General features: G+C 35.5%; 4 protein-coding genes across 10 annotated transcripts in view; 1 reads left to right on the top strand and 3 right to left on the bottom strand.

Moving 5' to 3' along the window:
• The first annotated feature begins 86 nt into the window (after positions 1-86).
• Positions 87-4,264, top strand: LOC100748571 (exocyst complex component 2). Its single transcript, XM_003487921.4, has 12 exons — positions 87-668; positions 752-1,052; positions 1,110-1,305; positions 1,376-1,877; positions 1,938-2,227; positions 2,305-2,489; positions 2,564-2,678; positions 2,760-3,041; positions 3,207-3,533; positions 3,613-3,797; positions 3,876-4,087; positions 4,156-4,264. The coding sequence occupies exons 1-11, from the start codon at positions 560-562 to the stop codon at positions 4,060-4,062; spliced, it is 2,679 nt and encodes an 892-aa protein (XP_003487969.1). The 5' UTR covers positions 87-559; the 3' UTR covers positions 4,063-4,087; positions 4,156-4,264.
• LOC100743253 (putative phosphoenolpyruvate synthase) lies at positions 4,089-10,064 on the bottom strand. Of its 2 annotated transcripts, none has more exons than XM_033319722.1 (18): positions 9,316-10,063; positions 9,125-9,246; positions 8,916-9,054; positions 8,650-8,830; positions 8,463-8,573; positions 8,162-8,386; positions 7,973-8,100; positions 7,573-7,904; positions 7,354-7,499; positions 7,004-7,270; positions 6,784-6,934; positions 6,159-6,701; positions 5,796-6,095; positions 5,345-5,734; positions 4,921-5,246; positions 4,763-4,847; positions 4,389-4,689; positions 4,089-4,325 (listed from the first exon to the last, which is right to left on the bottom strand). In XM_033319722.1, exons 1-18 carry the CDS (start codon positions 9,443-9,445, stop codon positions 4,264-4,266), a joined length of 3,939 nt encoding a protein of 1,312 aa, XP_033175613.1. In that variant the 5' UTR covers positions 9,446-10,063; the 3' UTR covers positions 4,089-4,263. The 2 variants fall into 2 exon arrangements, with proteins under 2 accessions (XP_033175613.1, XP_033175614.1); XM_033319723.1 differs by having other exon boundaries at positions 4,247-4,325; positions 5,796-6,098; positions 6,162-6,701; positions 9,316-10,064.
• Positions 10,065-10,132: 68 nt separating this feature from the next.
• Positions 10,133-13,277, bottom strand: LOC100748285 (cleft lip and palate transmembrane protein 1-like protein). Its single transcript, XM_012383148.3, has 8 exons — positions 12,647-13,277; positions 12,255-12,375; positions 11,959-12,179; positions 11,576-11,861; positions 11,316-11,504; positions 11,054-11,223; positions 10,733-10,984; positions 10,133-10,661 (listed from the first exon to the last, which is right to left on the bottom strand). Exons 1-8 carry the CDS (start codon positions 12,898-12,900, stop codon positions 10,571-10,573), a joined length of 1,584 nt encoding a protein of 527 aa, XP_012238571.1. The 5' UTR covers positions 12,901-13,277; the 3' UTR covers positions 10,133-10,570.
• Positions 13,278-13,384: 107 nt separating this feature from the next.
• LOC100743134 overlaps positions 13,385-27,494 on the bottom strand; it is a 45,600-nt gene continuing 31,490 nt past the window's right edge. For 4 of the 6 annotated variants that reach the window (XM_012383213.3, XM_012383212.3, XM_012383215.3 and 1 more), the window contains exons 2-6: positions 18,823-18,892; positions 16,153-16,878; positions 15,546-15,774; positions 15,370-15,460; positions 13,385-14,890 (exon numbers count right to left, since the gene is read on the bottom strand). In XM_012383213.3, coding sequence (XP_012238636.1) covers positions 14,780-14,890; positions 15,370-15,460; positions 15,546-15,774; positions 16,153-16,878; positions 18,823-18,874 — 1,209 coding nt within the window. In that variant the 5' untranslated portion in view covers positions 18,875-18,892 and the 3' untranslated portion in view covers positions 13,385-14,779. Of the gene's footprint in view, positions 14,891-15,369; positions 15,461-15,545; positions 15,775-16,152; positions 16,879-18,822; positions 18,893-22,177; positions 22,404-26,914; positions 26,972-27,494 lie in introns of those variants that run through there. The other 2 variants (XM_012383214.3, XM_024366209.2) reach the window with 2 other exon arrangements.

The raw sequence follows: 27,494 nt of genomic DNA, 5'->3' as shown, positions 1-27,494 counted from the left end.
AGACACAAATTCCAAAGTATACTGTCCTAATAGAATTAAATATAAAAATCTATAGATATGTATAATATAATAACAGCTCTAGTGATGATGTAGATGCCTATCGACAGCTATAGATAACTAATCAAAAGGCGTAGCACGGCCGTAATTTACATGGAAATGAATATCTTTTATCGATAAAGTTAATTCAAAGTTGTTTTAAATCATTTTCAATATCGTTGTGGTATAATGACTTTATCGTGAATATGTATTCAGTTTCGATGTGTTTTATAAAATTTGTCTACCTTCCACTCTATCGCATCGACAATCACGTTTGTCACTGGGTTATCGGCCGTCATTCGCTTTGACAGTGATTCTTCTTCCCTCTAACTTACTTGTCTCTTTATGAATTAGTATAGAAGATAAGATTTGAGAAAAGTTTATAAAAAAATGGTAATCGTTGTCTATCAGACTGAAGGCAGGATTTCAAACCTGTTTGATTACTAAAATTAGAATTATGCGTAATCAATATTTGTTTACTCGAAGATAGTAAAATTTTGGATTAAAATATTAAATTAATGAGATGGGTCCACCGCCAGTGGTAACGGGAATATCTCCTAAGGAAGGACCTCCAGGTACCCGCGTGATTGTTCGCGGTGAATTTCTGGGTAACAAAGCTCAAGATCTCATAGGTTAATTTCACTTTTTAAGTTACTCACTTATATTGTTAATGGTAAAGAAAATTTTTCATCAATGGAAATTTTAATGTATTTAGGTCTAACAATATGCGGATGTGATTGCTTCTTATCAGCAGAATGGAAATCTTCAAATAAGATCATTGCCAGATCAGGACCTTGTAAAGGTCGGGGTGATATTATAGTAACTACACGCAGTGGAGGACCAGGAACATCAACTGTACAATTCCGTGGTTATCATGAAACGATAGGTCCTATGAAAGAATCCGCAGTATGGGTGGAGGAAGCTCCGATGCAGAGTTTTGTCTGGGGGAGAAGAACACTTTCTCCAACGAATTATCAACAAGAAGACCCTTTAGGTTTAAGCGTAGAAGGCAATGAGTATGTTTATCTAACATCTTTGAGTTAACAGAAATTCTTTAATGTATCACTTTGTAGTAAGAAGTTCCCTGAAGATGAATTAATGGAACTTTTTGGGGAAGGTAGTGGAGATCTTACTAGTGAAAAATTTCACCCTGGTTGGTTCTTATTGCAACATCACCATGCTACTACTTTTGAAGATTTAAGGGCTGGATTGGCTTTTCTCAAAAGAAAAGTGAATTCCCAAAAAGAGGGTCAACTATCATTTTTAAAGGTGATTGTTAAATTAAGGAGACAAGTTAATATTTATATCCTTACTTAGTATCTCGTTCATATTTTTGTAGGCTAATGTAGGGTCTGTAATGGAACAATTAGATACAATAACATTATTAAAAGAACAATTTGAAGCAGATATAAAAACATATGGCAGTGATCCCACTGAAAAGTTAGAAAAAGCTATTAAACAGTCCATGTCAGAGGCTAATAAATTATTTGACGATGTGCTAGCAAGAAGAGACAGAGCAGATGCAACGAGAAATGCATTGTCTGTAATGCAGAGATATAAGTTTCTTTTTTGTATGCCAATTAATATAGAAAAGAACATAAAACGGGGCAATTATGATCTTGTAATTAACGATTACACGAGAGTAAAAAATTTATTTAAAAATACAGAAGTCGAAGTTTTTAAGAAAGTGCTGAATGAAATCGATAACAGAATTGTCATGTTAAAAGCACATTTAAGAAATAAACTTGAAGAAATGCCCTTCAGTCTGGAGGAACATAAGAAAATAATTAGAAATCTTGTTAATTTGGAAGCTGAAGGAGATCCAGCTTGGGATGCTATAGGTATTTGTCTATAATATTGTATATTACATGTTTGCTAAAGCTAATAATTACCTTTTCCAGTTTCACATTCGAATTACTTGAAAAAAAGTATTACCAATTGTATACAAGAACATTTGGAAGTGGATAATTCAAATGGAGAGGATTGGAACAAAGCAAAGTCAATACAGAACAGTAAACAATCAAAATCGAATAAAAATGATGGGACTAATATTCCCCCAGAAATATCATGTATTGAAACAATTTGTGATATAATTGTCGAACAACTACCAGACTTATGGAGATTGGGTCAAAGCTACTTTACAGGACAGTTACATGTTGCAGTGGATGCAGAAAAACAGACACCTTTCAAGGTACATTAAATTATTTATCAAGTGAACATCGTAAAAAAATTCAACTCTGTCACAAAAAATTAATTATTTCGACACAGAACCTAGTACTGTCAAGCATGGAGCATGCGATGGAAGGTTTGAAAGATACATGTGGCGATGATTTGGATGCTGTATGGCTTTTACATATCTTGCGTAGGATTAGACAAATGTACGCTTCATTGATTCATTTGGATTTACCAAATGAGGCATTAGATATTTTCGGAAAATTTATACTTAACTTGAGGTATAAAGTATTGTTACTATTTTGTTAATAGTTTTTAGTTTTGTCATATAATGAATTCAAATTTTTCAAATTAGGCTGGAGTGTTTTCATACTCTATTTAAACAAACGAAAGGAAACATAGCAACATTATACAAAGAAGAAACGTGGCAAATTGAATATTTAAATGAAGACGGTGGCGTTACGAAAGTGGTAACAATTGGATCTTGTTTATAAAAATACTATATGTACATATATTGTTTTGTTGAATTTTTTTCATTTTTGTCTTTATAGCCATATCTGTTTGAAGAAATGGTTATAGAAGTCGCAAAGCGGGCGCGCGATACAGTAGTTGCTTGTGGCCCTCGAGAAGAACCTTTATTTGCTAATTCTGCTCATCATCTTCTATACTATCATTCTATCCAGGCACTGTTTACAACGTTCACACGATATTGCCTACAGCGATTGGCATTCAGTGGCTGCGAGGCAGCTCTAGATGTTGACGAATCGTCTGTATCTCAATTAGTTGGTTCTCCTTCTGGCTATAAGAGCAAGAATAACAAGCATCAAGGCCCAGTAAGTTTTACAGCATACTTGCAGCGTAGTATGTTTATAGAGAAGACCATTTATTTCAGGAAAGATAGTCTATATATTAATTGTCGTTAGAAAAAAGTACAAAAATTTGTAGCATCTTTTGAAGTCAGTGCTATATTTTAGCATTACTTCTGAATTTTTTATCAGACGTGGGAACAATACCTCTTAATCTCATTAAGTAATATTCGTTATACACTGAACACCATCCTACCAAGAATTCGAGACGCATTGAAGGATCAGGGTTATCCAAGTTTGTCAGATGCGGATGGATGGGGTTCCGATTGGACGCAACTGGGTACACTGGATGCGGCTGTACTGGATGCATATTTGGAACGCCGTTGTGACCCATTAGTTGGCACAATTGAACCAAGTATGTATCTGGGTGGACTAGAATGGGATTTTGAGACTGAACCTACTCATGTGAGACCGTATGCGCAAGAAATCCTAGCAAATTTAATTGCAGTTCACGCAGAGGTATCTATCGTTTTACATTCGTAAGCAATTTTTAATCGTTTAATGCAATTTTTGTGATTGCAATTTGTTTTTTTTATAGGTGCGTCGTGTCGCACCAGCTTTACTGTATCGAGTACTCTCTCACATAGTTGAGACAGTAGCGGAAGAACTTGCAAGACTCATGTCGTGTGTTACTCAATTCGGACCGGCCGGAATTGTGCAAGCACGTACAGATATTACGCTCCTGCGGAGTGCCTTACAGTCTTACAGTACACCGAGAGCAAAGTAATAATCTATTTGGTATTTCCTTTTTTCAGTTACACAAATAAAGGAGATACTAATATTTTAATTTTTGATCTGTAGAGATTTCTTTGAAGAAGCACTAGTTGCAATACCGAAACCAGTTCACAAAGACGACTATGCGCGAATCGACATGTTGTTCGTAAAAGTAAAAACGTCTATGCATTTGCAACTATCATGTCTTGCCAATGATACAACCAATAATACTCCTACATTGATTGCCGATCCTAATCGCGTCACTACTGTATAGCTTTAATAATAACGTAAGAATCTAAGTAAGTATTTATTGTAATTGTTATTGTCATCTTTTTACATATTATTACAATAGATTCCTTTATTGCAGTTTGCACATTCATCGCTATTAATGTGAATAAATGAAACAAATTTCACCTTGAATTGTTAAATTATATAAATACATATGATGCAAGAGAAAATAAAAATTGTAACCTTTTTAATCATGTTTCTTCACCAACTGCAAAACACCAGTATCCGCGGTTAATAGCACAGTGTCTCCTACAAATTTATTTATATTTTAGCGTTTGTTTTTAATTCTCTTTAGAAACAACAATATATTACCTGTTTGAAATATTTGTGTAGCTTTCTTAGCTCCAACTATGCATGGAAGGCCGTATTCTCTAGCTACTACAGCTCCATGACTTATAAGTCCTCCTAATTCTGTAACTATACCGCTCAATAATGGGAAGTATGGGCTCCAAGCAATATCGGTAGCATGAGTAATTAAAATATCACCCTGTTGTATCGTATGTGCCTCTGATAGATCCGTGATTACACATGCTCTGTTAAGAACAGAGCCTCCGCATACCGACATTCCTTGAATTTTTTCAGATTTTTCATCTACTACTATATCTACATTACTCTGCAATATAGAAACAATTTTACAATTTTTATATATAAATAGTATTCATACAAAAAATAATATATCAATGTACCTTCATAGGAATTGGCATTCCAGTATTAACTTCTGGATATTCCATTTTTTTTAACTGAGGAAACATTCTTTTCCTACGTGAAGCTCTAAAAAATTGTAAAAGTATATCAATGTAATAATTCAAAAGAAAAATAAAATTTTATTTAATGATTTTATTACTTTTGTACTAATGCTGTATCGTGATGACTTAATAATTTCCCTATTTCTTCGTTCGTTAAAAAGAATATTAAGTCTTCGCTAGGTAGATATCCTTCCAAAACCATCAATTTTCCTAGTCTTCTATAAGCTAGCCTAAATATATGTATAACATATACAAATATTGATTTCGTCATTTCTCGACGAACGACAGCTTGTCTACATAGGGGTACAAGTTTTTCCAAAATCCATTTAATACGTTTCGACTTTGGTGACTTCAATTGAGCTACTGTCTCCTCTGGATTAAGTGATTTGCTTGAACTGTTCTGTTTTACAGCCGCCATCATGACCTAGCAAAATAATTAATTTTTTTAATAATATATTCGTTATATATTCCAATGATATTGCATATTCCAATAATGACGGATATTCCAATGATTCAGCTTACCTGAAGTGTACTAATAAGATCTTGAGGTCTAAGAGACCATGGTTCTGATATAAAATCCATTTCTTGAATGCATCTATATCCATGCTCTTTAAGAAAATTATCCAATTCCTTTGCAGCTTGTGGGCAATTAATTTTTAACCAATCGATACCCTTACTAGGATCAACTTTTTTAAATTCTTCGCCTTTTTCATTCATCTTAATATAATGCACTATTTTATTAAGTCCTGTTACCACTTCACCACTAACAATATCGCTACAAGAACCTAACAAAATTGAGATATCTGAAAAGTGCTCTTGCACGAGGTCCTTGTAGCCACTTGTTAGTAAACCCATTGCAAAAATTTGATAAATAACACTAACTCTTGATGTATGCATATGACATTCTGCTGCCTAAAAGTTTTGTGAAATTACATAATCCACTGAAAATTTTCAAATATCTGAATATACCCACCATTAAATATTCATCTTTATGTTGATTAATTTCATTATATAAACTATAAGCGGTATGAAAATCTTCTGCATTTAAATTTAAATTTTGACGAATCTTTTGTGCAGTTTTTTCTTTTGCGCTATTTTTTATTGCATCCTTTACCATGTCACATAGGATCAAAATTCGATCTAGGCGACTAGATATGCCGTTTCTATCACAAGCAACTTTCAACGTTTCTGGTGTGATTAAAACAGCTCCGCAAATAGCTATATCTGTGACTTTGTTCAAAAGTGTTATAGTTTTACTAGGATTTCGTAAAAACATCTGCGATAATAATGAACGTCTTTTAGATGTATGTTTTTTTATTAAATTCATAATACTACTTACATTATAATAATTTATGCAGCATTTCATAGTAACGATATGAAAGAAAATACGATCTGAAGATTGAAATGCGGCAGCTATTGACGAATTAAATGCTCTGTTAATAATAGAAATTGATAAAGGTGATATTGGATATGGAAATACTTCGCCTACATTAGCAAATGTAAGTGTGTCAATATCGCTTGGGACGCATGAATCCAATTCGTGCATTAACTCAAAATCTGTCCATGTATATAAAGTAGTGATAGGTCGAGCTTGAAGTAAATAAATATTTTCATTGACTACTGCCCATTCTATATCTCTGGCACTACCAAATAACATTTCCAAATCTACCCCTATAGTAGCTAATCGTAGAGCAATTTTTTCTGACAAACAAATTGTTTTATTTTCTTGGTCATTGAGTTCAATTGTAATAACTCCATTTTCACTTGCTAGCATCTTTTGATGTTTATTCCCTGCTACTGAACTTGTTACAGTCAATTCATTATTCCAACTTTTATGAACAATTATTGTATCTGGTTCAACTGTTGCTGAAACAACAGACTAAGAAGATAGAAAGTCCATTAGTTGTTTTTTTTATATATTATTTTTATGATTTATATTGTAATTGTTACTTTAATCTTACCTCTCCCAATCCATAATTAGCTGTAATAAGAATATTTGACGGGTCTCCAGTAGTCGGATGTCTGGTGAACATAACACCTGCAGCACTAGCATTTACCATCTTTTGTACACATACGCCCATAGATGTCTTTACAAACATCCCATGTTGCTTTCTAATATATAAGTTATTTAATACATAAGTATTAAAAATATTATGAAAGCTAATTATATTATCATGTTACCTGTATTTGACACTTTGATACGAAAATAAACTCGCCCAACACTTAGCTACGCTCTTGATGATATTATCTTCACCTTGGATACTTAAATAAGTTGAATTTTGGCCAGCAGCCGAAGTTTCTTCGCTATCTTCACCTACAGCACTAGATCTTATCGCATACCTATATGGTTTATCATCATTGTTTTCTGACTCTATGTTCTCTATTGCTTTTAAAATTGCATCTTTTACTTCGTCAATAATAGGAGTCGATTCGATGATACGCATAGCTCTAAAAATAAAAAATAATAAATATTATTTATTTAGTAACAAAATATTCAATATTCTATAACAGCATTAAGCAAGGTAATTTACTCATCACAATATTTTTGAAGATCACCATCTTTTTTCCCAACACTAACATTCTCGATATCATTAATTATTTCTTGCAATTCTTTATGTCTATGTAATTGCAATTCAAGGGCAAAAACAGTCACACAAAATCCTTTTGGCACAACAAACTATAAAAGTTGCAGCATGTTAGAATAATTTGAGAGCTTAGAATAAAAGAATAAAATCTGTATCACGACTCACATCCGTATCTATAACAGAAGTTAACATTGCAAGAGAAAATCCTTTTCCACCGACAATATTTTCATTTTGGCATTTTCCATCATTAAAATATACAACATAATCGTTTCTTTGCACAGAAATACTAGGTTGTTTTAACAGTTGTAAAGGTGGATGCACTTTTGCTTTATATGATCCATTGTAGAGAGACCATAATTGCATTAATCCAACACCTGATTTTCCATTCATTTCTAACTTCACAGTAAAAATTTTGTTTAGCGAATTCCATGGTTGGCCGTAATATAGAGTTATTGCCTTATTAGGTTTTATGATAATATCGTACTTTTTATTTTCAGCTGAAATTAAATGTACAACAATTATCTACAAGTTTTATAAGAAATATATTCAATCAATTTCAATTTACCTATGAACCATGTTTTATATTCCAAATTATTATTAAGCTTTCTTTGTTTAAAATCGGATAATTTGAGTCCTATCTTGCTAATCTCTGCTATACATTCATTATTAGTTCTATATTGACCAAACTGTATTCTGAAATTAAGAATTTTCATTCAATATAGCAATTTTAATCATAATATGTTATTCAACTTACTGTGGAAAGCTACATCTTGTACTACTCATATTAAGATAATACATAGCGCCATATAACATTACTCCAAATAAAGTAACTGATTCATAAAATTCATAAGATTCATGCTTCCCCCAACGATATTGACGAAGTCCGCGCAAATACAGTGAAGAGACAGATCCATCTTTATATGTTATTTGACCAAGCATAGATCCCCATTGATCAAAACCTGTATACTCAAGTAACTTTCTGTAAAAATCAGAGGTGGATTATTTAAGTGAATAGAACAATAATGTACAATAGCATTTTTATAGTTATTGAATACATTTTATTTATCCAGTCAGGATTCTTCCAAGGTTCACAAGCTAATGCTTCTGCATGTAATTTTGAACTCCAATCTTCTGGCCATCTTAATGGTTGGGAATTCGCAATAAATCTAATTGAAGAAATTATTAATATAGTTCCCAAAACTTAACTGACCTAATTATTAATTAATTGACGCTATTTATTACATAAAATTGAAGCGAACATGTTCAACATTATCATCATTGCATTCATCACCCTGAGTTAAGTTTCTAAGCATTCCATTGTAAATTATCCTGCAACGTCGTTGAAAATCTAAAAATTCAATTTTTAGACCACCTGCTGTCCATTCCTGAGTTAGGCTACTTGTTAAAGTTGTATCAGGATATTCTGCGAAAAGAATTTTTAAATTATTTTGTACTCTTAGTTACTAAAGAAAAAAGAAATTCATGATACATCATGAACATTTTCATACCAGGCAAGACATATAGATGACCATCAGATGTAACAAGTTGCAATGATATTTCTGCTATTTTGAATGCTCTACGAGTAAATTTAATTACTAAAGAATTTCCTTTTTGATCTGCACCATAAAAAAATATGCTGTTGGCACTCTAAACAAATAAAAATCATTCTGGATAAATTTAATAACACTTCCTAACTTAATAAAAAAAAAGTACTTACATTTTTATCTTTAATTTTTGAATTTTCTAAGTGACTTTTTTCATAATCTGAATGTCCTTCTTTCTTTTCTATCCTATTAATACAATATTCTGCCCACCAATATTTTAATAAGAAATAAATACCTAAAAGTAATTTTTAGTAATGTATATGCATACCTATTTTATCTATGTGAATTAATAAAAGATACTTACTTGGAATATTTTGTTTCAAGTCTAAACATGATGTATTATATTTTTTAACTGTTCTATTAATCCAAACATATAGCCACAATGGTAAAAAGATAGAAAGTAAAATTTTAAAAACAAACGGAACACTTATCATTGTGAATTAGTTGTTTCTTAATGGACTGTTTGCTGATTAGTGAGAATGTTATTTTATTATACACTTCCGCCGTTAAAGTAAGTAGTAGCAATGAAATTTGATAAAAAGTTTATCTGTATTGTTCTCTTCACGATATTGCTGATTTCTATAATCTTGATTGATTATCAATCACTTATCATTACTTGATAGATAAATACTGATTGCATGTGTAAAAATGTACATTTTAGCAATCATTATTAAACGTCTATAAATTTTTCAATTTAAATATTTTCCGCGCAGCTACGCAATCTTATCTTGCGACCATATAAATAACATTTCAATCAATTGCAAACATGCAATGTAACTGAACACAAGTATATGTGTATATATATATGTGTATATATATATACACACACATATATATATGTATGTATATGTAATGACAGCAAATTGCTATCCGCGAATAGCTTGAATGACACATTCCAAAGACGACCTTGAAAAATAATTATATAACACCAGTATACTTCAAAAAACAGAGTATCTTTTAGAGTATCTTAAATCTAATACTATCAAACATCATACAAATATGTGTCTGATAATTGCAATTAAAAATATATAATAATAGCTGGCTATGGATACTTTGAAAGAAAATCAATTTAATTCTCATGAAGTAATTTAATTAAATCAATTAAAATCAACTAAATTGTCATCCGCACCGTTTTAGACTTTGTCTGGAGATTGTATTATTGCTTACAGTCTTGTTATATTATATAATCATTTAAAATTATAAAAAATTCGTAAAATATTTAAATCAATTTAAACGTCTTCAAATGATACACATGATACTATTTATAAAATTTCGTTGTCGAAATCATATAAAAATCATACAAAGTGAAAGAAATATTCTTCATTATGTTTTCACGCTTTAATAATCTTTTTCTAATATATCACAATGAAAGATCGTTATATATCAGTTCTGTCTTTTAGCAATGTAAATGCGTATATAACAAGAGGTTACTTCAAAAATTTGATGAAAGCCATACCATTTAGGCATTCATATCGGTATGCACTAGTGAAACATCATTCAATGTCATAGTAATTTCAGATGCACATATATAAAGAGATATTAGAAATTGAGTATTCATCTTAGTCGGTCTTTTTATTTAAATTTTCGGAATTAACAGCTTCCTCGCCAATATCATCAACATATGGACGAGATTTGTCTACCGGATACAACCTATAAATGATGACATTTGTCAGAGTATACTCTACATACAATTACATAAAACATAAAAGTTCCTGACTCACCATCGTTGATAAAGATAAATGAGAAAAACTGCGTCATCTCTAAAACACGCTATTCTATGCGCGGTTGGAGTTGAAATGATAAATGCGAAGACGTCATCTATAAATGTATTGAATGCTTTATACATGAACGTTCTCCATGGTAGATGTGCTACGGATTTTAGTTTGTAGTTTACAAAAAGTTGCGGAAGCATGAACAAAATCCCGAATGCATAAACACCGTTTACTAAGGAGTTTATGCTCCACGAGTACCAACTGAAATTCAAAACATTATATGCATAGATATTTACATACATCAATTTCTAATTACATACAGTTGTATACCTTTTGTGTGGTTGATAAAGTAAAGAATAGATTGCACCGCCGATAACAAGAGGATACAATAAATAACTTAAGTAATGCATACTTTCAGCATCGAATTCTCTTGTTCTAACTTCAGCTATATCGTTGTTATTATTGTTTTTAAGCCTCAACACTTTTTTTAATTTCCACATCTATTGAGAAAAAAAACATAAAAAAGAAAAAGAGTATGTACTAAAATACTGAGTAAAATACTAACAGCTACATGTATACAGTTTACCATTACCTCAATAATAGATCCAATTCCAATAGGTATTAGGACAAGTAGAGACGAACCTTCGTCTAGTAAGTAAAGGAAAATAACAGTCTGACTAAATCCTCGCCATATAACAGTCCATTTACTAAGGCCCACAAGATTATCCTTCCTTCTCCAATAACTCACGTCATTTTTAAAAGCAAGGAAGTCAAATAGCAGCTACAGAGATATAAAATGTCGTATTAAATTATATTTCAAACTAAGTTGTAGTTATACTTTAGTTTACATACATGAGTGGCTGCAATAAGAAAAGTTCCTCCTAGAATATATACGTTGGTATCTGCAAAAATTCCTTTTACTTCATCTACATCCTTATCAGAAAATCCAAGAGTTTTTAAATTTTGCATACTAGTTTCCACATGCAACAGCAACCTTAACTTCCCAATAGAAATCGGAGAATATTGCAACGTGATATTAACTGTATTATTCTGAGGCATGATTTTCACTAAATCACGATGTCTGGTTTGTAAAAAGTCACAGTTAATTATAGGTAAAAATGTTCTGCCTTGTATGATTCTGAAATAATGAAAATTTTAATGTTTTTTTAAATAATGAAAATACTAATGTTATATAATATCAATGCTTAAAATATATGTAAATAATGCTAATATACTTTAAGTGATTCACAAGTTCCATAGGTACATTATGCACAGGTAGCTTCACATCATCAGTCATTATTGTAAATGTTACGCGACTCTTAATATGTGTCACTGGATTTACAAAATTTTGCTTCTTCTTGGGATTTGAATTTCTCTCACCTAAGAGATTGAAAGCTTCTGCTTCAGGAATGGTATATCGGGTCATTTTAATAGGAATGTAAGATACATATGGATCCTACAATAGTTACATTGTTAAATATATACATAAAAAACTTATATATAAAAATAAAATTCATATTATCTTTCATACCTTCTGTATATTGATAATATCTTTTGCATACTTCCTAGAAGGAAGCATCGGTGCAACGATAATATGCAAAAACAATGTTCCATTATTTCGTGTTTTGCGTGGAACATTCAAAGTTAATGGACTGAAAGAAAAATATAATGTTTGCATATAAAGAGAGGCGCATGCATATAAAATTTAATGTTTATAAATAAACGGTAAAGGATATTTATGCAAATTCATACTTTTATCTCAAGAAATGTAACGTAACCAAAGCATTTATTTTGTTCACAAAATATTATAACGAGTGTTATATTTTGAATATTTTATATATTTACTTTTAATGTATTTATATTACACGTATTCTGCAGTTTTTAATTTTCTCACAAGTGCATAAATAGAGAATATCTACTCACAGAGTATTTGTGTGTGTATAATTGAAATTTTCACTAGCGTATACGAAATCGATCTGCTGTTCAGTAGGATATTTGTCGACGGAACTGTAAATTCGCAATTGCAGTTGCTGTTTTTGACTTAAATACGACGTCAGGCATAGTTTGCCTTTTTCACAAGCCGGTGCCACGAACAACAGAGACAAATTATAAATCGAATAAACGATATAAGCCAGAAATAGTTTCGTTAATATAAGGGTAAAGGATGGCCACTGCATTTTTACAAATTCTTCCTTAAAATATTTTTAACATCATTCGTCTTCAACTAAGCGAATCAAAAAATTCAGCTGATATCGCGTTCCATACGATACATAACCGTGAATACTTGTATGTTATTTCGTTTCACTTCAGTGTACACTTAACACATTCAAGTTCATTAACATGCTATTGATACCAGTATATTAGTATGTAATGTATTTTAATATATTATCGGTTCAAAAACGTATAGAATATGGTCAAAAAAGTTGTAACGGGACAATCAGCAGAGATGACAGTACGTGCATAATCCATCGTGAAAGCAGGATACGAACGCCATCTGATGACGACTAAATGAACCAAAAAGAGCGCAAACGATATTTTAATAATGGAATTTATTTATTTTGGAATTTATCTGTTTTATAACAAAAATAGGAAGAAAAAGTTAATTTATCATAATAGCAATAATAATAATAATAATAATAATAATAATAATAATAATAATAATAATAATATACGTGTAGATTTATTCACAATCATCAGCATAAAACGAATTAATAATAATTTTACATTTATTAAACGCTACAATCTATCACAATAAATCTTCCTCTTCGTTCACCGTTCACGGTTTAAGGTTTGTATAGAAATATATTCGAACAAACAAATGCTAACTTCTACTAGAACGTAAACTGTATTTCGAAGGCTCCGAGGAACCGTCATAAATTCGCACATCTATACATAGACATACTTAACAACATAATTAATCGTATAGTACATGTAGATGTACATATGTACAAGCTAGAAGTTAAGTGGAAAACACGAGAATGAAATCTCCTTACTTCCTCTTGCTGGATATGTTATAAAGGCATAAAGCTATAAACTACGGATGTATTTGGTCCGATCTTTTATTAGCCCGATTCTACATCTTGAAAATATTCGAAGCTGACCATGTATGCAAGCGAGAAGGTATTCAGATCCCGTTATTCTATTTAGAACCGCGTTAATCTTTCAATAAAAGTTCGAAGACTGTAAGAAACGTTGAAGTTGGATCTTAAATTAAGAGACGATATACGTGAGTACAGTTTGTAGAAATCGAAATGCAAGATAGTACAAGTAGTACGGAAGTAGTTCTTATCACGATACAATTAGTTCTCCGACGATTCGTAGGAATTCAGTTTTATTAAATTACGTTTCGCGCCTTTAATATAATAATATTTAGCTAAACATTAATCGTTTTATTTGTACTTACCGCTCTAAAAAGTTTATCTCGTTATAATTATCGCATCAATGAAGTACATTTTATTGCACTATTCGATCACTGCAGTCCGACGAAAGTGACGGTATCGCTGTCTTTCTTTAATAATACCGCGATCATTGCCAATTGTTATCATGGTAGAAAAATAGAGGGAACGAGTGACAAAATCAAAATTCAGGCATGTGCGTGATACACGTATATACCACGTTATACATCGCACGCGATATATTCACAAATTCGCACGCGACATAGTCGCAAATTCGCACGCGTGTTTCATGTATAACGCGAATACAGGAATGCGCGCAGACCATGCAATTTTGATGTATCGTCAAGCTTTCTTTAAGAAATCGTAAGACCGACGGAGTTTTCTTTTTACCTAAAAAGTCTTTGAAAATCTTCGACTTAAAATATTTTATTCGCTCATATTTTTATCGGAATCGCTAACCAGCCATTGCGTTCAAACATTCGGGGGGAAACAACGTTCCTGCGTGTCTATACAATTATACTACGGCAAATATTCACTTTCTTCCGGGCACTCATCGAGTAAGTACATGCTATTGTTCCAACAACGATATTTGTTCGTGCGCCTCGCCATCAGAAATACTGAACGTTTCGATTCTCTTTCCGGGTTGAATTATCTTCTTTTGTCATAGTTTCGTATGCTTCACACTATCCGTCCAATAATTTTGTATTGTCATCGCTTCTAGCGAATTTAAAAACGAATCATTATCCAAGCTGTACATTTCTTCCGAATTATCCTGTAAATGAACGTTTATTTTAATACATTACGTATTACCATTAAGGATCATTTGATGAGCCGAGTATCATAGTGGTCAACGTTTAAAAAATATCGATCATTCGTGTTTTACAATACTTAACGGAATTATTCGTTTAATCGGTAGTCGACCAAATTCCAATCTTATTTATACGTGTGTGTATTTGCAAACGCGTTTTCTTAATTTTAAGAAATTCGTTACTATCATCTTTTCACCACTATGATCTCCCGCCACGTAAAAGTTAGGCGAGTTATCACGCTTGTTGTGGAATCATTCGACGTTATTTGGAAGATGATTTTGGCAATTTGCACAAATGAGATTGAAACATAAATATACAATATTTAACGCAATGCTGCGAATTTCAAATAAGAACTTCACCATCGAATTCTTCCAAAATGAACACTCCTACTATCGTACAACCATGATAAGCTCCAATATGCTTTTTAAATATTCGTACTTACGCGAATCGTGGAATCATCGATATAACCGGAACTATCCGGGTTACTGCATTTGTCGCTGTTAAGCGTTTGTGGCGGATTCAGGTACCTACGTCTGTAACGAAATAATTTTTCTATGCAATGCTGAAAGTCGTTTCGTCACCTACGCAACAAGATTCGGTTCGTAACGCGTTAATTACCTGTACATAATGAATCCAAGGCTACCCATTGTGCTGAGTAAAACTACAGTCGCTACGCAGCTTCCGGTAATAGCGGCGATGTCTAACGTTGATCTCGAGCCGCTTTCCTGCTTCTTGTTATTGCTTTCATTGTAATCAGCAAGATGGTCTCCCTGTACCTGATCCCTTTGGAACTCTTTGGGAAATGTGTTCCGCGCTCTGCTCAATCGCGTTGATTCGCTCACTCCGACTGTAACGCATTTACACTAGATCATTATCGACACAACGCAAATCCAAAGAAGATCTTGCTTGCTATTTAAATTCTGCAACCTTTATCTCGATCTCCCTTTAACAGGCAAATCGAGTTTCAATATTTTACAAAAATCTTTACATGCACGTAACGCATACAATGGCGCAACAAAATTTCCAACCAGATACATTTTTCACTTCATATCACAAAAACGACGTTTTAAACGATTCTAACTGATATCGCAATAGCTACGCAACAGTGTTTATTCGTTCTACTATTTTTACTCGTCATGTCGTTATAGCCAATATTAAAATTTCGTTAACAAGTAAAGAATCTATCCAAGCGGAAAACTCTGTAAAAAAAGAAAAAAAGCGCTACCTTCCAGAATGGAGGCAGCAGTGGCGAACACACGTGGCTCCTCTATCAACTCTCCGTTGATTTCGATGTCATCCGATCGATTGAACGTCTTGATGCCGGAACTACCAGCGGACGACGAGAAAGAGGAGGACGAGGAAGATAAAAGCGAGGAGGGTTTCGTTTTATTCAGTACCAGCCTGATTCTAGACACCTCTTCCTGAAGAGGTAGCACCGTGAGATCCTCCACTTCGTCCGTGCTGGCGTTCCGATTCCCATTTTCATCGACTTTCTCTTCCTGCTCGTACTTCGATCTACCGCCTGTTTTGTTCGTTGTTAGGATCCACGTGATCTTACTATCCTTCTTCGTTGCAGTATTTCGAATCCTCTCTACGCCAGCCACGTCGCTGATTAACTGCGGCGTGAAACTTTTCACGGTGTCCAGATCGACGACAGCGTTGCTCGCGTTTCCTCCGTGATACTCGTCTATGGGATCGGTACTGCTTTCGATAACACTCGGACCGACCTCCATGGGAGTGGAGATCGTGCTCGACTGTCTCTCCAAGATCACCGCTGTATTTGTGGGAGGATGAATACCGATCGCTTTGGCTACACGGAAGCTCTGTCGAAGCTCGGACGATCTCTCCGCTTCTATAGAAGCGATTTCGGATGTCGGTTCTGAGCTCAGGCGATCCTGCACCTGGCCACGCGGCTCCGCCGTGCTCGACGGCACTGGGTTCCCTAAGATTACTGAAAATGACAAATTTCCATGTTATATGCGGTATACAGGTCCGTTTGTACGCATTTAATTTAGCTACACGCAGCATATATTTTACTATCCAGTTACTCGTACTTCGAACATGTCGGGTACGTTTTAATTAAACACAATGTAGCAAGGAGCGTTCAAACGATCGATATCGTTGTCAATATTTAAGGCTCTCAACGTTCTACTGACAATATAATATTGACCGTCTAGAGGGTCTTTTATGTACGATAATATTGAGAACCTTAAATATTGACAATAATATCGATCGCCTGAGCGCTCCTTTAGCGTTCCATTTATCAGGATTCATCGAGGGACAAGTACGTGTTTCATACGTATGTTGTACATACAGCGTGTCCGGTTTATCCGGAATCTTCATCTTCAAATATTTCGAAAAGCATGAACGACAGGAAAAAATGTGTCAGACAAAAATTGCGCGTTATGCGACGGGAATATGCTATATCCTTGTGTATTTGATGTTGCAACGAGCTAGGAACCTCCTGCGAATCGCGTCTTAACATTTTTTAACGTATATCTGCATCCTTCATCGCGTATTATTTTCGTAGCTGGTATCCAGACTTTTGCAAAACACTACGAGCTCGTTGTCTGTTGCATAATCCGCTATGCCACAGGAACGCTTTTAAAGACGTTTCTCGTAACGTTGCTACTGGCATTGCCAAAGCTCGAGATCGTGGCTTTTTAACGTTTCCAAAACAGTCAGTCCATTGCCAGCATCGCTTTTAAACTCCAGCTATTTAAAAGTTTGTATCGCGATAGCGAAGCTAACGATCGAGCAGATTAAAAATTACGGATTAAGAAGATATGCTGGCAATCAGACTCGGTAAATGATATGTGGTTTTGTATAAAAAAAAGAGAAAAAAAAGAAAAAGAAATAAATTCTTCGTGTTCCGAGGTCGCTAGAGACTCACGTCTGTCGTATACATTGTATGCAATATACAACACACGGTGCAACTAATAAGGTTGCTTTCACGTCATTAAACAAAGCCATCGAACATACTTCTAATTTCCAATGTGGAATTGATTGTAAGCAATTTAAGAAGAACGAAAGAAAGTGTCACGATAGCGGATGGTGCGAGAGGCACAAGTTTCTAGCGTTTTGAAAACGTCCGTATATTAGCTAGAAGAGTATGTAATAAAAGACGGAGGTGTTCGTTTAATAATCGTAACGTCACGTTCGGAGAAGATTTCAAGGTCGCTGCAATTTAAAAAAAAATGTCTTAACTTTTGCATTCTGACAGTTACGATACCATACTGCACGCCAACGACGATTACATCGTCAAAGATGGTCTCACGAGACTAGGATGATATACAATGAACAATAAGAAGAACTGAAATAAAGAAATTATATCGAAGAAGGTCTAGCGCCACGTAATCGGTAAATAGTTAATCTAAAAAGAAACAAAAATGAACAAACATCACTTGCTTTTATCCTCGTTACACGAGAATCGCTTCTTTAATTTAATTATTTGAACGCGAATTTCAACTACAGAACGAAAGATTATATTATTATTATCTCTACTGGCACTGTTGTTATTACTAACATTATTTATACTGCTATTACTATGAAAACTCCGTTACATAATACGAAGGCTTTTTGTTCGTGAAAAATTATTGCCACGTCCGGACAATTTCCGAACGATGGAGAGAAGCAAGCGAATATGTAGTTGCGAGAATCCTTGGCAAGATTTTCCTCTCTCGACATAAACGTCTATCGTAATTGCACGCGTACGGCGTTTCACGCCACTTCTATTTAGATCGTAAATGCTGGAACATGAACTAGAATTCGTAGACGAATTTGAATTTCGGCTCAGTTGTTGAACGAGTTGAACTAAATGTCTGGGAACGCGTGAAAGAAGTAAGAAAACCAAGTAGCCAGATGTCCCTGATTTTAAAGATTATTCAGAACGTACCGAGAAATTGAGCGGTAACCCAGAACCAGTGCATCCACCAATGCAGCGTCATCGCGTCATCTGCGTGTGCCTGAAACAGAGTTGGAAAAATCAGTCGATCGAAGCACCAACAACCATTGCAATAACCATCGCGAAACAGAGGCGTGTGCCAGCTTCGGTTCGCCAACAATTCATTAAACCAATCATCGCCTCTGTACACAGTTGGCGAATACTTTCGTGAAAAATTACGCCGGAATACACCGTACTTGGGTACAACGATGGACACCGTAATAATTCTAGAAATTCGTGAAATCCTTCGCACAAGCTAAAAAGTCCAGTGCAAGATTATTGGGCTGGCAACTAAGTGACTGCGGATTTTGCTATTAAGTGGCATTGATGAGATCCGCGATCACTTAGTTGCCAACTTGATCGTTGCCCAAATGTTAACGATAATATCGATCCAACGATAAATTGCATGGCACATCCATACCATCTTTGTATCGATAAACGAAGCTCTACGTTCCGTACTTCTTTTTCAGTTTTATTTCTACTTATAGAACACAGTGGCAAAGTTTGAACGCTAAACTTCAGCACACCTGGTATATCGTCGATAAAACGTTGAGAATTTCGACGATATTATTGGCTTGGCAACGGGTTGGCAACTAAGTGACTGGGGATTTTGTCATTAGGTGGTAATGCCAAAATCCGCAGTCACTTAGTTGCCAAGCACACTGCTATTGCATTACTCGGTGAAAAGTAATCTTCAGGAAACGCCAATCCTGTTTTCCAAGATTACGGAGCAGTCTTACGACCAGTCTGTCGCCGTTTGCGTACGAAATAAGTTCGTAGATCTCCAGAGCTGTTCGTCGACGTTCGTTGTGACGGGCACTGTTCGCGAGATGATCGTAGGATAATTATAAGGCGTTACGTGGATAAGGCGATAATTATAAACACGTTTGGTAACGAGTACGCGGCTTAAGATATCGGTAATCATCGCGGAATATCCGCTCGACTGCTTCCTTGAATCGCGACGATGACCATTAAGCTTGGAAACCGGAAAGAACGAAGATGGGAGGTGAAACAACTTGCGCAGATCTTTTATTCTCTCAGTACAGTCTGTATAGTCTTCTATAGTCTTCTGTCCAAGTTAACGACGCGAAACGATTATGTTTAACAGGTATAGGGCACACGGAGGAGCTCGTTGAAAATTCTATTTGTCCTGGTCGATTGTTTAAATTGTCCGCCACGTTTCGTGGATCTCTGTGGGTGAATTTTGACTCGGTGCCCTCTCGTCGTACTTGTCAGGACAATGGTCCATTAGTCACGTGGATACGCGGAAATATCAGGCGTCGACGTGGATTGAGTGCCGCTCGAACGTTCGCACTCGACCAACGTGCTCCAGCGATTGATTTAGAGCTGATGTTAACGCGTACCGAGTACCAGCAGCTTTTTTAATCGACCACAAACTGAAAACTCCGCTGATAACGATCAAACGTTCTCTGACTGCCGGAGATGATCATCGGTGTTACCACGATCCGTGATAACACACTCTTCAAAATGATTCAAACGAGATAAGTTTCGTGGACTAAGACGATTATCAACCGTACGAATGGTTTAGATAACATCGTCAATAAAACGTGCACGAATCGATATAAAGTTTCGCGAGAGATACAGAGAATTTATACAGGGTAGTTGGTAACTGGTGGTACAAGCGGAAAGGGGGTGATTCTACGCGAAAAAAGAAGTCGAAAATATAAAACACAAATTTCTTTCTTTAATTTTTAATTAAAGTGCAGGCGTACCGAGCGAAAATTCAAAGTCGATTTTCTCGAAAACAAAGCCTCGAACGAAAAATTTGTATTCTATATTTTCGACTTCTTTTTTCGCGTAGAATCCATCCCCTTTCCGCTTGTACCACCAGTCACCAACCACCCTGTACATTTGACAATATTTTTCAAAATATACAAAATACGTGGAAGTATCAAGCTATTTGATCGCTCTGCAAGTTCTATCTCCGTAGAAACAGATAGTCGTGCGGTGAAATACGATGGCACATGCGTGCAATGATTTGTAACGAGTTCAGGTTTGTGCGGGTTTGCATCGTCGACGTTAAAGAACGATCCCGAAACGAGCTTTATATCAGCGTTTTCTCTACTTCTGCTTCATTTTCACCTTAACTGTACGCGTATCTTCGCCGGTTTCTCGAACATTCTAAAAATACCAATCGTCGTAACACTGTGCGTACCATCGATTTGTTATGAAACTCGGTAGAGATTTATCAGCTATTTCCAAATAATCTTTGTATCTTTTGATCTAACGGTTGGAAATTATGTAAGTACGTTGCTGGTCGTCGAACGATAGGATTTACGAAGCGCAAAGATTAGAAGATCAAGGAAAATCGATCTATCGCGGCTTTCCCTCTCGCCTGCCTCTTCATTGGAATTTTAATTGCGCTTCAGGTGTTTACGCGTAAAAAATTGAATCTCTGGAAGAGACGTATTTACTCGAGTGGGAAGAACATGTGCAGCAATTTAATAGTATCACATTCTTCGCCGTGATAAACACAATCGATCAGATCGAAAAATAAACTTCGATCGACGGGAAAGTCGATGCGTTATCTGGCTGTGGAAGGAGATTCGCGGTCGGCTGAACAACCGCGGCTACCTCGTCATCCAGAAAATCGGATACTTAAGTGAGTAATCGGTTGCTCAATCCGCTGCGGCGTGACTCACCGTCAGAAACACGAAGCAAAGAATTTGAAGAACCGGGGAGATCGCTGAATCACGAATACTCGGCCATGGAAGATAGAATTTTTAAATGGCGAAATATAATTTTCATATCACGTACTTTTCTGTATCGAATTCTCTTTACTATATCGTTTTCCAATTATTGCGTTACGTAATTCGTCTCGATATTAAATTCGAAGCTAACTATGCTTGTCGACGTATGTTCAGAGAACCAATTTAGAGAGGACACAGCTTCGCGAAAGAATGCGCTTCTCTTAGGAATTTATTCCGACGAAATTCCATCGACTGATTTCGTTCTTCCTTCTAACAAAGATCGCGCATCGTTCCTAAAAGATTATCAGACTTACGTAAGCGAATATGTCAGACAAGATTAACTCCTACATAGAAGTGTAAGAGTCGATTCTCGTTCTAGTAAACGAAAAAAAGGACTCAGCTATATAATTCGCGAAAAATTGTTAATTGGAAAAATTGAAAAGACGCTTGTCAAGAAAGAATCACGGAGAAACTGGAAATCTTCGCCGTGAAACTTGATTACTTTCTAACAAAAGGTATCCCGAAATATCTTTGTACCATTTACATTTGAATAAATCAACGAAGAAAAAAAAAGAAGCGATTTTCTAACGACTCACCAAGGAATGTCCTATCCTCCGTTAAAACCAGCAAGCTCTCGCAGAAAGTTGGCAGACCGGAGAGACGTACACGAGGCGGGAAAGTTTAGCACGGCTCGATTAAATCTTCTGACAAAGTGAGAAGTCCAGATACACAAAAAATCTGATACAGTTATTCGCACTGGCCGGTCATGCTCTCCTGACTGTAACCAGTTGCACCTGGATGCACGACGGCGCCCCGCGACGCGACGCTCGGTCTCAGCCTCTGCGAACGATGTCGCAATTTTCCAAGCTCTAGAGACCAACCTTAATCGAGATGCCGGAACAAACGTCACGTAACCGCTCCCTTTCCGCCTGCGAAACTCTCGCACTCGTTCATATCGAAATTGCAACTGGTGACGTCAGAGACAAGGAACGGCCGAAAGAGAGAAAAAAATGTCAGATTGCGAAATTCAAACGGTATATGCTACGGTGTATCGCTTTAATATCGTGATTCGTTGATAAACGTGCTAAGGCACGGTATTACTATTCGCGATAACGATAATTATCGATTCTTTATTATCGATCGTCCGCGACGTATATGCAGGATGGTTGGTAATTGGTGGTACAAGCGGAAAGGGGGGCGATTCTACGCGTAAAAAGAAGTCGAAAACGTAGAATACAAATTTTTCGTTCGGGGCTTTGTTTTCGAGAAAGTCGACTTTGAATTTTGGCTCGGTACGCGTGCACTTTATCGCGTCTCGTTATAACGGATCTCACTGTAGATCGTTGTCTCGATGGAAAAGTTTAAAAAAAAAAATAAAAAAATTTTTATTCTATATTTTTGACTTCCTTTTTCGCGTAGAATCACCCCCTCTCCGCTTGTATCACCATTTACCAACCACCCTGTATATACGTCCTGTACGTTCGCATCGAGTCCGAGCGAAGTATATGTACGTTCTATCTAGTTTGATCGAATCCGGGGCAGGTTTGTTCGTGATTTTGCTGCGTAATTATTTGTTTTAGTTATTTATGTATGAAACGCGATGGAGGAACTCGGCGTTGATCTCGAAGCTGCACGCCGAGTGGTGGTTTCTAAATTCTATCGGAATTAATAGACGTTGATTAAAATGAATAGACGAAAGAATCGTTTACGGAAATTGTTCGACGAAATTTCTCGGATTAAAAGGATTAACGATAATGTTACTATACCGGTTTACACTGCATCGGCGTTATTATTAATAACAGTACTAATGTAATCAGTACACAGTGCTGTTATATCGATTAATATAAATGTAAAATAACATATTAATTGCATTAATATTAATAACAAGGTAATTAGGACGTGGTATTGTTGGTAATAACGATGCTAACGTAACGTAAGCCTGTTTCAAATTTGCCAACTGATAAAAAGCTTATGGATACTTTAATAGCAAAGAACTGAATTAATGTTCACGATGCGAACGTTTCGCCTTTATTACGTTTAAAGTTACATTTTCGGTTGTTCGCTTAATACGCGTAGGATAGCTCGTGGCACGTAAGACAAAATAACCAAAGTGTTCCAACGTTAGTGTATTTTCTTTACACGTTGTTAGATAGTGAATCACCGTTAGTAGAGCGTGCAAGTATCCCCATTGCATACTTATTATTAAAAAAGTATAAAAGCTTGTTCTTTTTTTGTATATTTTCTGTTTCCTTACGTGTCTTTCAATTCGATTCTTTCGATACAAATTTTTTATTTTCTTCCAATAATTCTAGTATTATGTCGTGAAATTCCGTATCTAAATATTATTGTTACAATTTGCAAAAATTCTCTAGCGGCCCAAGACGTACGCTTCTATTGACAACTAAGCGATTGCGGATTTTGTCAATACCACCTAATGACAAAATCCGCAGTCACTTAGTTGCCAACTCGATATTACAATAAGCCTTGCCCTGTTTCGATGATGATTCATGAAAAGGCATAAAGACAGGATTCTTACGCTTGGTTCCTTTCCTTCTACGAAAGAGTGGACCTTCTCTTTCCTTCTTCTCTCTATCTTTTTTTTTTCTTTTAAGAAATGTAAGAATTGTCGAATTTATTTATACGAAAAGAAAAGGCAGAGGATAAAGACCTTTTTTGGTATGGCGTACCGTTAACTCGCTACGCAACAAGGTCCGTCAGCATCGACGATCCTACCAAAAAATACCTCTTCTATGTGTCATGGTCGCGAAATAGTGGATTTTCTTGGTCCACGCGAAGCATCGAGCCAGGATACGAAAGTGACTCAGTGTTTTGCGTAGCTAAAGTAACAGAAACTTTCGTATTAATGAATTCAGTTACGTTAAAACCGAACCAAAGAGTAAGAAATTAATCGCTTCCATTAAATAATACATAAATACAAAAATAATACATAAATTAACGTTTACCGTAATAAATTTGAACAATGAAATAACGATTAGAAATATTTAGTGCTCAAAGGAAGAGCGATAAAATCATCAAACTTTAAAGCGTGCAATTTTATAACTGTATCTACTTAAAACGCGTACAATCGAAATCCTCGAAATAACATTGAAATTCTTCGAAAAATAACTCTAAACGAGCGTTCAGCCGATCGATATCATCGTCGATATTATCGTTAATATTTAACGTTCTCAACGTTATCGTGCGTAGAACACCTTCCAGAGGATCAATATACGGGATATCCAGAGGTTTAACGTTGAAACTCTGCCAGTGTGTTCTATAAGTAGAAATAAGAGCGAAATGTCACGCGGCAGAAAGTGCATAAGCGTTTGATTAATAAGTTACAACGAAATTATGAACTGCGAGAAACGTACAATGTACACTCTTCCTCTAAATTTAATACAAGATAAAACAAGATAAACGTTCGTAGTAGATACTGATACGAGGCACATATGTTCGCTGTATATGCACAATCGTACAACGACAAACGCGCCATGTATCGTTTCACTTTCGTTCTGTTCGCCTCGTTCGTAAATTAATCACTCGAATGAAAATCGCATATGAAGAAATAAGAGAAAATCGATCCAACGATAAATTCCATGGCACATCCATACCATCTTTGTATCGATAAACGAAGCTCTACGTTCCGTACTTCTTTTTCAGTTTTATTTCTACTTATAGAATACAGTGGCAAAGTTTGAACGCTAAACTTCCGCACACCTCGTATATCGTCGATAAAACGTTGAAAATTTCGACGATATTATTGGGTTGGCAACTAAGTGATTGCGGATCTTGTCGATACCACCTAATAGGAAAATCCGCAATCACTTAGTCGCCAACTTGATCGTTGCCCAAATGTTAACGATAATATGGATCGTCTGTGAACGCTCCTAAAGAAATCTACAAAGCGATAAATCGTTATCTTTGCAAACTATCGTCCCCAATTTTCTACTCGAAGCTGGTCAACTTCTTTTTCTTTCGAACTGCGATATTGAAAAAGGACTAATTTATGTCACCCTCGAATGCTTGCCGCTCTCTCCTCCTAAATTGAACCGTCAAACGTTCCTTTTCGAATGCACAAAGCCTCCTGGGGCTTTCTTACATTAGAGATGACGAGGATGACGATTAAATGCCGTGTCACGTACTACTCCTTATTGTCGCTATTGTGTAATCTTGTTACTGCGTAACAATGTAGCGATTGAGACGTATGTAGTACAACGATATCTGGCTGGTCGGAGTAATTCCACTGTAATTCATTGTGACAGATGTTTAAGAAGGACCGAGATTCCGGATCGTGTCAAACAGCACGACCTTGTCAAGTGGCACGATTGAATGAATGATACCGCGTGTACAAGTTCCTGAACCGAGACACTGCGAGAAACTGGCAATCGTCGTTGGTTGTGTACTTAGCTATGTACGTACATGACACGTCCTCTTGACAAATTAACTCAAAGACGATATAATCAAGTTCAATAGCTCGATGATAATTGGATATAAAAGTAGCTTGGATATCGATTACAAGGTTAATATTAATCTAGATTGATATTAATTTATAAGCTGTTTATAGACGGAATTGAATAGCTCGATGGTTTGAGAAAAGATAATTCGATATAAAAATAGCTTCAACATTGATCCGAAAGTTATAAAATAAACTAAATTTAATAGCCTCGCGGTTCAAGAAGGGATAATTCGACTTAAATCTGGCTCGTAGATGAAATTTCATAGCTCGATGATTTAAAGAAAGACAATCCGATTTAAAAGCGTTTTTAATATTAACATAAATTTATATTTATGGACGAGAAATAGCTGCACGACTTAAGAGGAAAATAATTCGATCGTAAACAAGCATACGATAAAGTTAGCACAGATTTAACAGATTTAACATTGCCGGTACGCTTGCGCGATATTTGACAAAATATCTTCACAGTTTCCGTGCAGCTATTTTTTTTAGCCATAAAATTCACCGTTTATTGCGAATATGTACCTAAAACTGTATTCTTGGACACAATAAACTTTAAATCTCCTCTCCTATATTTTAGCCATAGAGTATCCGCATCGAAGTATACCATTAATTATACTTATGAGACGCAACAACACGAATAAACTGCGGATGTTTACGCAAATTGAAATTTTTACGAATACGACGAAAGAAGTAGAACTCGACTATAAACTTGTTTCTTTATCTAAGCTCGTCGTAACTTTCATCGTCGCTTTGAATAATTTGTATATTTTTCTACGCCACAAATACGCGTGTATTATTATTTTTTTTTTTTTTAATTTAAATTTCGCAAAAGCACAGAAAAATCCGCAGTCTACTTATCAACAACAGTACGTACGTGTACGTAAGATGAAAACGAGAGTATACGATCCTCGACGCGATTGCCAGTACTGCGTTTGAGTTAACTACACACAGCCAGGGGATCACCGTGTATATATACATATATATATATATATATGAATGAATCATCAGAGATATAGTGGAACATGAGAAACACGAAACGCGTTGTAACTAGGAACGTTATCGATATGGAGAAGGTGGATGATAATGAGAGGCGCAACGATGGAGAAACGAGAGAACGCTTCCGCAAACGGTCCGTGCCACTTCGTTTCTAGACCAAAAAACCCGGCCGTTAATCGCATTCTACGTACTCTCGTTCACGGTACACGGCTCTGTGGGCGTTTATTAATTCGAGCGCGATTAAATTTGATTTTCGAACGTCAATTACGGGAAACGAGCTCGGCGGTCCGTTCTACTTCGTTTATAGAGTGAACGCAAACAATCAGCTGATCGGAGCGTCTCTAGTTGGTAGTTGTACGTTTCTCCTATACATATTTCACAGGAAAAATACTCGATCCAGCGGGATCGTGTTATGCAACGTGATTCCAACTTTTCTGTGCCCCAACCGCGGCAGCGTA

This window comes from Bombus impatiens, unplaced genomic scaffold (genome assembly GCF_000188095.3).
Source record: "Bombus impatiens unplaced genomic scaffold, BIMP_2.2 scf_0203, whole genome shotgun sequence".
Taxonomy (NCBI): domain Eukaryota; kingdom Metazoa; phylum Arthropoda; class Insecta; order Hymenoptera; family Apidae; genus Bombus; species Bombus impatiens.
Note: the sequence above shows the minus strand (reverse complement) of the source record. Positions and strands in the feature narration are given on the sequence as shown.